Source organism: Camelus dromedarius, chromosome 26 (assembly GCF_036321535.1).
Source record: "Camelus dromedarius isolate mCamDro1 chromosome 26, mCamDro1.pat, whole genome shotgun sequence".
Classification (NCBI taxonomy): Eukaryota; Metazoa; Chordata; class Mammalia; order Artiodactyla; family Camelidae; genus Camelus; species Camelus dromedarius.
Window position 1 is genome coordinate 20,437,108 of NC_087461.1, and position 17,575 is coordinate 20,454,682.

Here is a 17,575-nt window from a genome sequence, read left to right on the forward strand (position 1 = left end):
GGGATAACCATGAAGTCATATCTACTGATTAGTGGGAAACTATTTTTCAGATCAGCCTCTGCTGTCTGGTGTCACTGCAAGTATCCCCTGGGCAATTTTATTTTACTGCTTGAATTTCACCTTAGGATTTTTGCCTTTACTCTTGACTTTTTCATTTTGGCAATGAAATATAGGTACAAGTTTCTGAACCATGGACATTATAAAGGAATATGTAATTGACCCAAAATTTTGACCCCAACAATAATGCTTGAATATTATGACACCTACGTGAGAGTACCTAACTTGTTTGTGCCTGCAGTATCTTCATACTCAGAGCATGCCATACTTACTGATTTATTACAGTTCCTTCAGAAAATGTTGCATGGCATTCATCTGAGATACCTTTTATGTTCAGGTCCATTATTTGGGAAAGTATTTGTTGGTGTACAGTTGTTTGTGCTTTAGTGTTTTATGGCTCATACCACACCATGAATGACCCAAAAACTAGGTAATATCATCACCTGATTTCTTTCTTGTTCTCTTCCCACCCACATATCAGAATTCAATCTGTCTTTCTTTGCTAACCTGTACTTTGAATGCCTTAGGCATAAATAGAAAACAAGAGTCAGGGTAAACAGTACGTGAGAAGTCCAAGAGATTTATTGTCTATTCAGTCAAGGAGTGCTAAGAAAGTCAACAAACATCTTAGCCAGTGAGCTCATGAATGGTTTTGGTTAGAATAGAACACAGTCCATTTATTTGTCTGGCCAAGGCCTGGAAGTAAACACAAGGTTGTTAGCTATGGGAATAGGATTGGGGGAATGAATAAAAGTGGTCTAGGAGAAAGACACCAGAATTCTAATTATGCTTTTGACACTAAACAGACGTTAGACAAAATAAATTTTAATCAAGTTTATATTCCTATCTATTTTATGAAATTAATAGGTTACAGAGCTTTAGCCTCATTAAATTTCAGATTTGGAAAAGTGTTCAGTGGTTGTCTAACCCAAATCTCTGTAGTTTGAATGCTTCCCACAATATCCCTAAAAACTGACCAGCTAGCTCCTCCACTGAAAGAGAATTTATTATCTACTGAGGCAATCTATCTCATTTCGTATAGCTCTAATTCAATAGGTCTTAAACTTTTTTGTCTCACAATCCATTTATACTGTTAGAACTTACTGAGCATTACAAAGAGCTATACCTATTGATAGATACAGATTAACAGATCTGCAATCTACTGACTTATATTAGAAATTAAAATAAGGTATTTAAATAATTAGTTCATTTTAAATAACGATAATAAGCCCATTAGATATTAACAAACATTTAAAGTTTTTGGTAATTATGAACTAGACACTGAAAGATGACTACTGCATGATCTCAATTATATGTGGAATTTTTTAAAAAGTTCAATTCATGGTGACAGAGAGTAGAATGGTGGCTACTAGGGACTGGAGAAGGTGGGAGGAAAAGAGGAGAAGTTGGCTTTTTCAGTTTTAAGATGAAGAAGTTCTGGAGACCTAATGTACAGCATAGTGACTACAGTTAATAATAATGCACTGTACACCTGAAATTTGCTAAGAGAATAGACCTGAAGTGTTCTCACACCACACACACACACTCACGCACGCATGCACACAGGCACAAAGGTAACTGTGAGGTGATGGGTATGTTAGCTTGATTGTGGTAATCATTTCACAGTGTATACATATATTAAAATATGTGTACACCCTAAGTATATAAAATTTTTATTTGTCAATCATACCTCAATAAAGTTGAAACAATTATATTTTCAAAACTTATAGTGAGAAAAATAAAATGGTTTTTATCTTTTTTCAAATCTCTTTAATGTCTTGCTCTATAAGGGGTTCTTACATCTTCTTTTTTTGTGATTTGACATGACAAGTAGCCTCTGGAGAACTTCACTGTTCACTGGTAAGAAAATGAGAATCTAAAAGGCAAGTAACATCCTAGTATTATTTTAAATAAAGTTGTGAACTTGCAGATTCCTTGATAAGATCTCAGATTGTCCTTGAGGTTCCTCAATCACATTTTGGGAACCATTGCTCCAATTATTTATAAAGGATTTTCTTTATTTTGAACTCACATTTTCCTTCTAAAGGTCCTTATACTAATCTCAAGAATCATAAAAAAATAAGTATGATTTCTGTTTCAAATGATGCCCTCACTCAAATATTTGATAACAGCTCTCTTTTTATCCCTATTTCGTTCCTTCAGGATAAACTTTCCTAGTTCTTTTAACTAATTATAATGTGAAAAAATTCAGTTTTTCTTTCCATCTTAGTTCTATTACCCTTAGGCCTGCTCCCATTAGTCAGTGGTTCTCCTGGTGCAACAAATAAGACTGAATATGATTATTTCAGGATAGTCTGAATGGTGCAGAGAGAACATCAGTTAATGTCTCAAATTCATGCACATTCGATTCATATTTTAACTAGCTGATGTTCAGTCAGATCTTTATTATTTTGTCATTTTGATTTAAGTTGGTTTTTAGCATTTTTTTAAACCTGTGGATCCTGATGCTGTTACACAAAGTACTCGTAATATTTGTGGCAGATACAATGCTGTATTTACCAAATTGTTTTATTTTCCTCCTGGGAACACAGCACAGCTACATACCGTGCTCCCCTTGCATCTAGGCATAGGACCGAGTTTTTGTCAGTAAGATATAGGCAGAAGTGCCCCTAGATCTGTTTCAGTGCTGGCCAGACTCGTGTTGATCAGGGGCAGGGGTTGAGGGTGGGGGAATTCAATGAAGGCCATCAAATATACAAACTTCCACTTATAAAATAAATAAGTACTGGGGATGAGATGTACAATATGATGACTATATTAGCTACAATTCTTATGGAAGAACGTGAAATGAGAAGCCTTTTCCACTCTGTGCACACTCCAAAGGCATACTTTATTTTGGACTATGGCAGCTGATTTAAAACCTGGATCTGGACAAAGTCTGTTCCTTCAAAGCAAACCATTAATGTAAACTCTTGCCCACTTTCTAGTTCTCTGTGAAATCTTGTCTTGCAGCAAGTCAGCTGGGGAGAGAGTGCAAACCTTTACACTGCACGTGTCATATTTGCCCTTTGGAATACTCTGTAAACCCTTGTTCTTAGGGCTCTCATTTATGCCTGCTATCTGTTGTGATTTAGCACAACGACTCCACTTAAAATGTTGGATATTATAATAATGTTTCCCTACATATGCATTTGAGTTATAAATTATATAATTAGTTTAATGACAAGATAGAGTTGACGTTTGCCTCTTGTTTTTCTGTCACAGCACTGACGTCACTGAGGATGACCCACGATGGTTGGGGGCGTGGTGAATTGGGCTTCTTATGTCTTGGTTCCTTACTTGGTCTTTGATAATACCTTATTCTTGCTTTCCAAAGCATTTACCAGGTAAAAATGTTTTCTTTAAAACAAGTTTTATTCCAAGTCTAGGCGAAGTGTTGCTTTCTATATGTTTAATAAGAACCCTAGAATATTCACTGTTTATTTTATAGAATCTCAGTTGTCTGCCTATGCAAACTTTTGAATAGCTGTCTTTATTTTAGAAAATACTGGGTAGCAAACTTAATGTTCATGTTTTTTTCTTTCTTCTCAGTTAACACCCAGTGAAACTGTACATATTCACTTTTTTATTAAATACTTACTATATTGGTATTTTATGTGTTATCTGGAATCTTGCTTTATGTTCATGAAAGATACAGTGTCTTTTAAACTATTAGTGTATATTCAGTAACTTCAAGAGCCAATCTGCTTTTATTAATGCTAATTATTTGTTAAGGATAGTACAAGTACTTTTTCTTCAATTGTCACCAAAGTCATGCTGTAGTATACTTATTTTTTTTTTTACCAAATTTCAGAATTAACAATCTGTCCAAAAAGAAAAGGTTCATAGAAAAGAATATCCATTCCTATCTCTGTGAGATTTTTACTTCTACGTAGTCATGTGGTTCAAATACATATCTATAGAAATATTTTTTTCTAGGCTGAAGGCATTTAGTTATTTGTGTTGTTATATGCAACACAATAGATGATTAACTTTTGGAGGTGGGCAAAGAAAAATAGGCAGAGTAGAGGTACATAGACTCATTGATTTCTTTCTGTCCTGGACCCTCCAATTTAGAATTCCACATATTGACTACTTTCTCAGATGTATTCACAGTACCATTATTAAACATTAAAGTACATGATAGTAAACATTATTTTATCTGTAAAGCATGTTAGAATTAGAGTAAAAGAAAAAAGCTTTAAACATACTTTATTTATTACATAAAAGATGAGAAAGAACCATTTGAAAGGAAGAAACATTTAGAGAGAGTGTAAATAAAGAGAACACATACGTGATTAGCATAAATTGTCTTAATTTTTAGACTGGTTGGAACTTCCTTAGCTAGTAGTAATAATACTAGCTCTTAAAACAGCCAGATTACAGTCGTAGATATTCATACAAACTTGTTGACAAAAAGAGGAACTGGTTTCTTGTGTCATGGAATTTATATACTTGTATAAATATGTGTCAAATAAAGCCAGCATTTTTCAAAATGAAGAATGAAGTGATTGAGTGAGTAAATGAAGTGTACCATTTTTTAAGGTACGGCAGAAATTCAAGATGGAAAAACTTCCCAGACTCATCAGAGTAATTCCTTACAAAATACAGATGGGAATTTTGGACAAAGTTTTAAAGATTTTCCAGCTGTTCTAAAGGTAAAATAGCACTGCACACACACACCATGCACACATACATATGTAGAGATATGTATGTATTACAAATAAATTAACACATATATACATACACACAAATATTCTCATAATTTACTCTTATTTGCTTATTTAATATAGTTCTAGCTCTTATAAAAACCTCTTCAGATTTAATTTTATTATGCTTTGAGTAAATGAAAACTATTCCACAGTAGAATGGTTGGAAGAACCTGAGTTACTTTATAGGCAATATCAATATTCAGGGGTTCTTCATTAGCACTGCAGCCCATTATTCCACGCCATTTCCCGTATGTAATGGATTGACCAGTTATCACTGAATTGTAAATATATTTTTGGGAATGCTAAAATAGTATTTTTTTCCCTTGTGGAAGAAGTGTTTCTTAGTGGTTACTTGTTTTGAATTTGAGGTTAAAGAAACAAAAGTGTTATGGTCTATTTTATTGAACTCAGCAGAAAAGTATTCTTTCTATTTAGCATCATAAAAGTTTTGTACATAAAGGAGTTTATAATTTTACCTTTCAAGATTTGAAATCATTTACTTTTCATGACTTTTTTGCATCTCACATGAAAGCCTTAAAGTGTTTTTACTCCATTCATCCCACCTTGTAACTCTCCTTCCTCCTTTCCCCTACAGGCACATTCTTGTGTTTTGTGAATATTGTTCATAATTTTAAATTTCAAGTATTGTTGTTTTCTTTTAGAGCAGTTCTGTTTCATGTATTTCTATTTAATTTATCTTATAAATTCTTATATATATATGTATGTATGTGTGTGTGTGTGTACATATAAAACCATCGAGAGTCGTTACTCACCATAGCTTTTTTTATCCTCATGTTCTTATGCTTTGAGATCTCAATTCTGATTCAGATTTCTGTGTATATAACATTTTATTGCTGGTTTTTCTCAGATAGGATGGTATCTAAGTACCCTTGGGTGTCAAGATGATATTTCTGACTGGATGAATACTTTTAGATCATACTCCTTTAGTTCCAGTAGTCTGTAGGTGTTGTTTTGCTCTTTCCTAGTTAAATAGGTTGCAGTTGAGAAGCTCCATGTTAATGTGATTCTTATTCTTTCTATCTGCAAATTTGTAAAATTTTTCAATTTATCTTTGATTTCAGGAAATTTACTAGGATATTCCTAAATATGTATCTTTTTTCACTAATCCTTGCTAGGAGTCCAGTATCTTTTTCTGAAAAGTTAATTTAATCTGAAAACTTAAATATTTTCTACACATTATTTTTTAAAATTACTGCATGTTTTCGTTAATTACCTTTTCCTTTTCTCAGTATTGTTATTCTTATGTTAGATCATCTGGCTCTGACTTCTAAATCTCTTATCTTGCCTTTTTGTGACTCTACTGTGTGTGTGTGTGTGTGTGTGTGTGTGTGCTTTATTCGGTTTTATGAAATTTTTTTGCACTGAATATTTCAGAACTACACTTAATGGTTTTCGCTTTATGGTTAAATATAGTAAAATAACTGAATCTTTATACTCCCCCTCTGATAGATTAATAAGATTCTGAGAACTCCAGCAATACAGACTCTTAGTTAAAATTGCTTAACTGTATACCTATCCAAAGTTCTTAACTACTGAGTCCTTCACTCATGGAACAATACTGCAAGTTTAATACTTAGAGACCATTCTTATCTTTACTCACAGTCTGTTCTTCATTTGTTGGACATAGGAATTCAGAACACAATAAAAAAAATCAAATAAGGGGTAGATTTATTGAATGGAGATTTACAGTAAGACTGGGGAAGAGAACTTTCCAATCGAGCTTTTACCTCCTTTCCCTAGTCCCTTGAATATGATCAAGGCACATTCAGTAGATCAGTCATCTGTCAATTCTCTAGGTGCTCAGTGTATGAATGTTCTCAACATTGTATGTATATAAAGCTATTAATAATCAATATTTATACCTTTGTGCTAGAGGAAATGCTGAAATTTTACAGATAATTATATTGTATTCATTTAAGATTTGCTATTTCATCATGCTACCTACCTTCTAATGCTGAATTTTGCAGTATAATCATAGTTATTCATTTGGCGAACTGTATTTTTTCTTTAGAATTAGAGGAGGAATACTGTCTTTATGTGCTTAGTTCTATCAGCTTGTTCAGAAGCCTTAGTTACTACTGGATTTGCTACATTTTTACCTAAATTTATAGAAAATCAATTTGGATTGTCTTCTAGCTCTGCAGCTACCCTTGGAGGTAAAACATTTTCTTTTTTCTAACTTAACCTAATAATTTTACTTGACCACATTGGATATTTATCAAAATAGCATATAATTTTTGATAGCCCACTCCTAGAAGTTTAAATTTTATACTGTGTTTGATAAAAGCTCCCAATTTTCTGACATTAGACAATCTGTTGTATGGACTTGAGAGGTACAGAGGCTATACGTAGAGTTGAAGAGAATATATCTTAATCTTAATATTCAAAGCATTAATTGTATTAATCTCTTACTTGATATAAGTTATTTACTCATATGTTTCTAAATCACATGAATGCTTTCATGTGTTAAAACCATAGTGGTACTTGTTTTTGATGCTTTCCAGTTGTTGATATAAGTTTCTGAGTACACTTGTGTGTTTTCCCACTGTGTCTTCTTTCTCATTAGGGGCTGTTTTAGTTCCTGGAGCTGCTCTTGGTCAGATTTTAGGTGGTGTCCTTGTTTCAAAACTCAAAATGACGTGTAAAAACATAATGAAGTTTGCTTTGCTCACATCCGTAGTTGCACTTACGCTGAGTTTTGTATTTCTTTATGCCAAATGTGAAAATGAGCCATTTGCAGGTGTGTCTGAATCATATAACAGGTAAATATATTTTACTGCTTTTTGATATTAGTATCAGAGTAATAAACTATGTGTATATTTCCAAGTGTGTACTTTCTTAAATAAAATGATGAGACCTTGGCTTCTTTTATTAACTGGAAGGCTGCTTTTTCCTATATAAGACTATGTAGTTTTTATTTTTAGTTTCAATAATTGAAATCCTATTAAAAGTTGAGTATTTTTTTAGAGAGCATGTAAGAGACAGCTATTCTGTATTGAGTACTATGCTCAAGGATACAAAGATTAATATTACAGAATCTTTGTCCATAATGGTTTCAACATCCTAAGAATAATTTTCACATTATATGTTTCTATTGATTTAAATTTTAAAACTCCCTATGGTGAGTTAGACTAGGAGAGAAATGAAAATGAAGCTAGTACTAGGTGATACTAATCACTGCAGTTACATTAGAAGTGCATGTATATTGTAGAGAAATAAACAACTTGTTGTTCTGACCTGTAGACATGTTTCTACCTATAACTGGTTTGACCATATTACCTTTCTTTGCCTTGTCTGTTTTGCTTTGAAACCCTAACTCCAAGCTGGGGATGAGGCAGGAGGGTGTTGCCCAGCAGTGGGTTGTGTAGCCCACAGTACTGCTTTGTTTCCATAGAGGTGTTTGAGGCTCCTGAGGGAGATGGTGCTCCAGGTCAGGGACTCCATAATCAGAAGGGAAGGAAAGTGGGACAGTGTCAGTTTGAGGTGCTTGTGGTGGTTGGTCATCAAGAAATATCAAGCTCTGTGACATGGAAATAGTGCTTAATTACATACACATTCTTAGCAATGGAAAAGAACTGAAAGTGAATATACACACACACATAGCCACATTCACATACACGGCATGTGTGTGAGTATATGTGTGCAGATATAAGTACAGAGGTAAAGCTTAAAGTCACAATGGAAGGCTGTGGCCCCAAAATCTTAATTTTAGCTCTGTATTCTGCATATTTAAATGTCCATATCATGGGCAGCTTAGACATAACAGCCTTATGCAAAAAACCCATGTAGGAGAAAAAGTACGTGGAAAGAACAGACTAAGGAGCTTAAGAAAAGCCTCTTTAGTGAGTGGGAGAAAGGAGAGCGTGTGAGAATACAGGGTTTCTAGCAGAGCGGTGCAGAATCTTTGCCCTTTGCTGTGTAACAGTGGGTGGTTAAAAAGAGTTTTTGTGACTCTGAATTAATGAGTTATGCTTATTAATAAGTTCATTTAAAGCCCTGTTTAACAGTATATACTAAAAGTTTAAGATCAATAATACTGATTATTTCAGAAGATATTTTTACTATAATATTTAAAATGAATTTGTCATGAAATGTTTAGTATGAGCACAACACTAAATTTGGTTGAAAGGAGATTGTCAAAGTATATTTCTAGAGCTCTGTTAGTTATTAAAATTTGCATTTGTCCTTATATTGCCTTAATAGTCTATAGGATCTTTGGTCTGTTTTGGTAATCAGTATTGGCAATGGTGATTTGTGTTTTACTTTATACTTAGTAAGTACACATATATTTTTTTTCTCTCTGTCTGGCCTGTAGTTAGAATTTCATTGCTTATCTGAAACAGCACCTTAAAGAGGCATATCTATCAAAGAGTTGCAGAAGATTTAGGGAACTCTTCGCCTATTATAGAGGCATAATTATAGAATAACAACTAATTAATTAATGTTAAAATTCTACTATCTGTGATAAACTTGTTTCTTATGTGTACGTATATGTATGTATAAGCACATACATATATTTGTATTTTTTAATATTTAAAATACATTTTGTCTATATTCAAGTAATATATATTTAAATATATATTTTTAAAAAATTTTTAGAATAACATGAGTAAATTAAGAAAATTTAGTAAACTTCACAAGTTTTGGCTATTTTCTAAATAATCGTTTCCCCTTTACCTCATGAAATAAATCTTTATAAAATATATAGACTAAAGGGATGGGCCCTTGACAATAAGAAATCTATGCTCTATTTCTTTGTTTCTACTGTAGTTTCCATCATACTGTCCTAAAGTTTCATGTTCTCAGTAATCATTTATCAGTAACAGAATTATATGTTGGAAAATTTAATTTAAAAATTACTGTATAGAGGCTATTTCTGGAGTTGTTGGGATGGTTCTTCTGCCATCTTATTTCGGTATCCATATTGTAAACTGGTTGTGGGCGGAGAGTATAATGCTTGCTTTTGTGAATGGAATTGTGCTTGATTAAGAAATCTAGCAGCAGCCTGTGGAATATGTTCAAAGAAGGAAAAACTCCAGGCAGAGTGACAAATTACTTAAAATTTACTCTTTGCTACCCTTTCCCTTCAAACTCCCCACTGATTTATTTCCAGTTTGTTTTCTGTCCTTCTCTTTAATCTATTTCTTTCATGAGCTTCTTGTTCTCCATCTACTCCTTAAGTATCATCATTTTGCAGCATAGCAATTGCTATCTCTAATATTTAGATAAATCACTCATTTACTGTTTTTGATCCCCAGGGCAAGCAGGTTAGCTTCATGGCTATTAGGAATGTTATTCCTTCCTCCCTCTTCCCCTCCCCCTGCACCTTCCCTTCCCCCTTCCTTCTCCCTTGCTTGCTCTTCCTCCCTTCTTCCCTTCCTCTGTATTTACCTCTATCGCTTTATTTATTTTAGATATATTTCCACCACTTTGAGTTCAGCACGTAACTGGAGCTCATTACGTATTCATGAAATAAATGAACTCCCAGGACCTCTCTGTCCTCTTCTCACTCTACGCTCCTTATATGGTTGAGCTTATCATTCTCATGGTTTCAGCTACATCTGTGTGCAAATGCGCATTAAGATATCAGGCTCCAGGCCAGGTTCCTTCACCACATTTGAGATTCTTAATCTCAATATGTATAAAACCATACCCGTTCTCTCTTCCCCAAAACTAGTTCTTCTCTACCAAAATGCCAAGTTAAACACTAGTCAACCAAACACCAGATCTAACTGATTCTACATCCAAAATATTTCTCAAATCTGTTTTCTTTTCTCAGATGCTCTCTTTTAGTTCTCCTAGACATTACCATAACATATTGCCTGGTGTATTATAACTGGTCCCCTTACTTCAAATTCAAACTCTGTATAACCCCTAGGATTATTTCTTTAAAATGTGCTTTTACAATGTCACTTTTCAGTCTAAAAATACTTGATTACCTTTTCAAAATAAGTTAAAGCCCATGGTTTTAAAGAAGGCCCATGAGGCCCTCAATAATCTGGTCCCTGACTCTTTTCCGATTACATTTCCTGTCCGTCTCTGCCTCAGACATCATTCACATTTCTCCACTTAGAATGCTGTTTCTCACCTTTATGCCTTTTCCCTACTTCTCTGAAGGAGCCGTCACCTCCCCCATTTATCCAGCTGACTCGTACTCATCCTTTAAGACTCATCTCAGGCAGTAGCTCCTTCAGACCCTCATATTCAAACTTTGGCTTATTTTACGTGTCATAAAATACACCTCATCAACATCTCTAACCACACTCACCGTATTCGTGTATAATTTTCTGTGTCCATCTCCACTCCTAGACAGTCAAGTCTTTGAGGACAGCAACTGTCTTACTCAGCTTTGTATTCCTGATACCTAGCACAGGGCCTAGCACTCGCTCAAGGTGTATTGGTTGAATGAATAAATAAGCAAGGGATTGAAGAAGTGTCTTTGGCTAGGGTATCCCTTTATATTTTAAAAGATGTTGCCTTCCATTAAGAGGCAACATGGAACAACACTGAGCCTGTGAACCAGGAGTATTATATTTGGCAAAGAAGGAAAAGTAAATTAATCTCTCTGGGCCTCAGTTTTCCCCGTTGATAAAGTGAGTAAATTCAACATCATAATTTTATTCATCATTCTAGGTTTAAAATTTTGCCCACACCCCAGGGATATGTGGCCATATCTGGAGCCATTTTGGTTGTCACACCTACGGGGATGCTACTAGCATCTAGTGGGTAGAGGCCAGGGACGCTGCTAAAATCCTACAGGCCACAGAACCAGCCCTCCCCCGTGCCCTACCCTAAATAAATAAATAAATTGATTAAATTTTTTTAAAAAGAATTATTTGGTACCAAATGAGAAACTGCTTTATGTGTTTACTCTGCCTATTTGTTTTTAATGACTGACAGAATTTATGCTATGTAACTATTTTTTCCTCTGCCTGTCTCTCCCACAAGAAGTGAAGCTGTGTGTGAAAAGGCAGACATTCTGTTTGTTTTATTTGTTCAGTGATTAAATATGTGTTGAGTGAGTGAGTAAATGACTGAATGGCAAGACACGGCAATGCTTCTGCACTGTTCATTAGAAGTGATAACATAGGTAACTTACCCGTCTTTCATTTCTCGTTGACAGGACAGGAGAACTGGGGAACCTGACCGCCCCTTGTAAAGCCAATTGTCACTGCCTGCGGTCCTATTATTACCCTCTCTGTGGAGGAGATGGAGTCCAGTATTTCTCTCCCTGCTATGCAGGTTGTGCGAGTTCCATTTCCAAAACACATCCGAAGGTGACTTGTATGGCTCCTTTACCCTAATGAGGCAGCATGTGTGTGTGTTTATGGATGCTGCTTTATCCCTCTAATGGGGTAATGCCGCACCTGTTCACCCTGTTCTGGCCCACCTCCTCTGTTCAGAAGCCAGGGGTAAAGTTTCAGTCAAGTAAAATGAGTAAGCTCTAGAGATCTGCTGCACACACTGCACCTGTGGTCAACAGTGATGCTTAAGATTTGTTGTGGTCTTACCTTAATTTTTTAAAAAAAGGCCCCTGACCACCCCAACTGAAAAAGATTCTTCTTTCTTTATACCTCAGAATCAGTTGTTGTTGAAAAATCAATTTGGCGGTTCCTCACATACATCTTTATAACATCACTCCTGTTATAGTGGTGAAATATTATTTACGTTTTTACATTTTTTTTTTCTCAACTAGACTTTATGCCCTTTGAAGTTAGGGGACTTCTCTTACTCTTATTAAGTACAGTGTATATAATAAAAATATAATAAATATTTGTGGCTTTTATTTGATAAGCCATAGATACATTAAAAAATATACAAATCACTAATTCATTCTCAAATACAAATTTACTTTTAGTTCTGGATTAGAATGTTTATTAGTCTCCCTAAATATGATTTCTTTTTAATACAATTAAATAGTTAAGAGAATTCAGTAACATTTTATTGTACTACACCTACAATCTAAAGATTCTATCTTAGCTAAGTTTAAGAGCCTTGGGAAGAAATAATATTCACATTACTAGTAGTTTGTGATACTAGGTTATGCTATGCATTAATAGATAATGTGATAACTTTAAAAAGACCTGCAGGAAATATATAGTATGATATAAGAGACTATAATGAATAAAGATACTAAGAATTATACAACAGAACAGCATGGTCTTGGATATATGAAATATGGACTAGTGAAACCGCATTCCTTTTCGTATGTAAAGTTTAATATTGCAAAGAAAAGATTTTTACATAAATAAATAGAAATAATTAATTGAAATAATCTGTAAAATTAGTTCAGGTTTCTTTTAGAACTAACATGGATATCTGTATGTGTGTGATTATACACATTTCTATGTTCATATGTACACACATAAATGTGTCTTTGCATATGTATACATATCTTTAATGATGTGTGATAAATACATTAAACATTTATCTCAACAGAGATGTAGGATTTGATCTTTCTGCTAGGGGTAAACCAGAATGTGAGAAACACTAGACTTCTTTTCATATTACCTAGCTTATAGATTTTAAAATAGTCATCTAAGAACATTGAAAAATATGCCAGAAGAAAATGTCTGTGATGAATCATAGCAGACTTAATAGACCTGATTGACATGTGCAGTTTTAATCCTTGAAATAAAACTGAAAATTTCTATGAAAGTTTACTGAAAGGGATCAGAAGATTTTTAAGATCCCCAAACTGAGGGTTGTCATACCTTCAAACTAGTGGACATCTGGGGTTGCTTTAGTTTCAAAACACGTTAAGATAAGTAGCTTTTTGCATCAGTTATAAAGAATCAAATTCCAAAAGCGAGCATGATACACATTATAGAATCTGAACTACCTAGAAGGTAAACTGCTCTTTTGAGAGGCAGATAAGTAGGTAGCACTTTTTGTGTGTATAAAATATAATCAATAAGTGTTATTGACTAACTAATTAGAAGATTATGACAAGGAATTAAATTATTAGAAGGGTTTTACCCACATACAAAATGTACAGACGCAAATACCATCATGTGCAAGGAAACCAAAATAAATAAATGAATAAATGAAAATCTAATTCCCAGACACACTTGAAATGGTGTTGGCTGTTTTGATATGGTTAATCTGCTACTTACGTTTGTCACCAAAATACTATCATTGCCATTTTAAAGAATAAATTGTCTTCTAAGGATTGTTTAGGCAAAGCAAGTTATTTTGATTTCCAAATTTTCTATTTGTCCTGGCTTTTTTATGTCTAACTAGTCCATGTAACAACTCATTTTTTTCACAGGATTTTTTTTCTCATGGAATATTTCAGACAGGCAAAATGCATTGATAAAATGTAATAACACCTACGTACACTTATTCACAGAAATAGAATGTAGTTCATACCAGTGACCCAAACTACAAAAACAGATGCTGACTAACAGCTAGCTATACTGTAGGCAAATGTATACTTTTTTAATGTAAGAGAGTAGTATAATTTCATCAGGATAGAAATGACTGTTTTCAGTTTTTCTTAAAATTTTTAAAGGCTACCTTACTTCATTAGTTGATATATCTGATTGCTGAGTATGTAATAGTTCAGTATAGGGTGTCACCTGCCTGTTTGGGTTTCCTGAGTCAGTGCCAGCAGTCTCTGGCCTTTGGAACAATAAAAGCACTGCTTTGCTTTGACTTTTCTAGCTCTGCTATGACTTTATTGAGGCCTTAAACATATAAAAAGATTTGCAGTAAGGATGGAATTGAGATATAAAAAGCCTTTAAAAAATGATTATGCCTAACTTTCAAATACCTGAATTCTTTTCCTACAAAAGTAATGCTTGTTTTGAGGAGGGGTGATAAATTAGGAGTTTGGGATTAACATATACGCACTGCTGTATATAAAACAGATAAACAACAAGGACCTACTGTACAGCACAGGGAACTATATTCAATATCTTATAACAACCTATAATGGAAAAGAATCTGAAAATATATATAACTGAATCAATTTGCTGTATACCTGAAACTAACACAACATTGTAAATCAACTACACTTCAATTTAAAAAGTAATACTGTAATTTTTAAACATGTTACTTTCCAACATTTCATATTATTAATTTATATGTATACATATACATGCATATATATATGTATTAAATAGTTAATATATTATGTATAAAATAGCCTTCAGGAAAATCTAATAACTTCTAGTTTTTGATTATCATAAATATGTCATCTTAAGAGACATACAGTTTGCTTTTGGTAAAGCAAAAAGAAAATTCAGAAAATTACAGTAAAAAGGTTTAAATTAAAGTAGCATTTTTTCCCCAAAAGTTGTGTGACATATTAGTTAATTTTACTGTGGCACTTATTAAAATTATAGAGTGTGTTCAAACTAGCATAGTGAAATTGTTATTATGCATGCTTCTTTTTGTGTCCTAATAATTGAAAAGAATAAAATTAGCATGAAAAAATCTTTGAACAGTTATGGTCTATTGAAAGCAGTCTAGAATGTGTGAGATCATCTGATTGTTATATTCTTGTCAATTTGTTTTATAAGCCATGAGTCAGTACTAGGTTACAAGTTAAAATAGTGAACACAAAAGTCAAATATAGATTATTCTACTTCATAAATATAGCCCCTTGTTTTTGCTTACTTAATTTCTTAAGGGTAATTACTATTTCTCATAATTATTTCTCGTGTATGATTTAAGACTGTGTAAGAGTATTTGCCATGTCTAGAAATCATCTAACTTATAATGATAGTACATTTTGAAGATAAGCACTTTCAGTATTTTTATGTCTAATATTTCTAGGTATATTATAACTGTTCGTGTATTGAAAGGAAAATAGAAATAACACCTACTCCATCAAGTTTTGCTTTTGAAGCTAAAGCAGGAAAATGTCCAACTTGATGTGCAAATTTGCCCGTATTTCTTGTCATTTTCTTTGCTACAGTTGTGTTTACCTTTATGGCTAGTACTCCTATAACTGTGTCCATCCTAAGTTATGTGTTATATTATGAAATTTGCCATCCCTAAGGCAACATGTTGAGTGAAAAGAAAATGGACTTAGGGATTCATTTGGGGTTTATACTGACTGTTGGCTCCAAGACCAGTTCAGCCCATATAGGATCGTTAGTTCTATGGGACTGGAACAGCTGCCTTATTGAACCTGAAATGTGTGAGGCTTACACAAGATCATGTATGTGAAAGTGTCTTACCATTGCCTATTTGGTGTTAGTTTAACTCGATGTTAGTTTCTCTGCTTCTTTCGCGAGTCTTCAGCTGTAAGCTGGAGATGTGCTCAATTGTATTTGAGTATGATGGGAGTGACGGTGCATTCCACACATGTCAGAATCAGAATGACCTGCATTCTATTCTGCCTTATACAGTAATTACTGTGATATTAAACTTTCCTGTAAACAGTAAAACATGCTGCCTGTCACCTGGCTCTTCACGGTGTTTTGTGCTTTCATTTGTTCTTCCTTCTCCATTGCTTCTCAAAATATCAGCCTTTCTATAGATTTCCTAACAAACTAGCCTTTTCCCTCTTCAATTGTTTTTTGATACTCTCTCACTACTTTTTCACGTAACTTTTTGAGAAATGGAAACTTTAGAGATTTTGTATAAAAACATTAAGCAGTCTGTTAACATTACACCTATTACATCCATGTCACCTTTTACTTACATCTTTGGGGGTTTTTTTTAAACATTTTTTTATTGATTTATAATCATTTTACAATGTTGTGTCAAATTCCACTTCAAGATGACACCTGCACCCCAATGTTCATAGCAGCATTATTTACAATAGCCAAGACATGGAAACAGCCTAAATATCCATCAACAGATGACTGGATAAAGAAGATGTGGTATATTTATACAATGGAATATTACTCAGACATAAAAACTGACAACATAACGCCATTTGCAGCAACATGGATGCTCCTGGAGAATGTCATTCTAAGTGAAGTAAGCCAGAAAGAAAAAGAAAAATACCATATGAGATCGCTCATATGTGGAATCTAAAAAAACAACAAACAAAGCATAAATACAGAACAGAAATAGACTCACAGACATAGAATATAAACTTGTGGTTGCCAAGGGGGCGGGGGGTGGGAAGAGATAGACGGGGATTTCAAAATTGTAGAATAGATAAACAAGATTATACTGTATAGCACGGGAAAATATATACAAGATCTTACATCTTTTTTTTTTAAACACTACTTGTTCTCTTTTCTCTCCCATCTAACTCTCATGTGCCAACATCACATCTCATTCATCTTTGACAGTTATTATGTAAAAAATTTGTGTTCAACCAAATTGAGCATCAGCAACTATTCCACACTGCCTCAAATTTGTTCTCTTAACTCACAGGTATGATTTCTGCTCAAAGTTAGCAAGAGAGTAAGAATTATTTGCTTGCAACTTAAGTCATGTGACTTGTAACTTAACTTAAGGGCTAGTCAAAAAGAAGTCTTATTAATAACTTTCCTTTCTCCATTACATTTGTTAAAATTCATTTGATTCCTTTTGGTGTTATTTGTAGTAGTTTAGTTCAGGTAAAATTTTTATTCTCTTATAATTCCAGAAAAGTTGAACTGTATGTAAGCTGTTACAAATAATTTATTTCATGTGTATAATATTTACTGTAATCCGGAAGTGCTAAGCTGGTATAAAAGTGAATTTGCTCAAAAAGTAAATATACTATACAATCATTTTTTGGTCTCATATGTGTTTAATATCCCCAGGTGTGTTAATCATAAGCAACAGTCTCTAGCATTGGGAATACAGTGTATGTTTCTTCAAATATTAGGTAT

At 33.7% G+C, this 17,575-nt stretch overlaps 1 protein-coding gene across 1 annotated transcript in view; it reads left to right on the top strand.

Moving 5' to 3' along the window:
* Positions 1-17,575, top strand: part of LOC135319386 (solute carrier organic anion transporter family member 4C1-like) — a 57,264-nt gene that overhangs the window by 35,836 nt on the left and 3,853 nt on the right. The window contains 7 exon segments of the mRNA XM_064479344.1: positions 3,283-3,404; positions 4,603-4,715; positions 6,802-6,946; positions 7,357-7,552; positions 11,914-12,067; positions 15,573-15,769; positions 17,507-17,571. Of these exon segments, the coding sequence (XP_064335414.1) occupies positions 3,283-3,404; positions 4,603-4,715; positions 6,802-6,946; positions 7,357-7,552; positions 11,914-12,067; positions 15,573-15,769; positions 17,507-17,571 (992 nt within the window).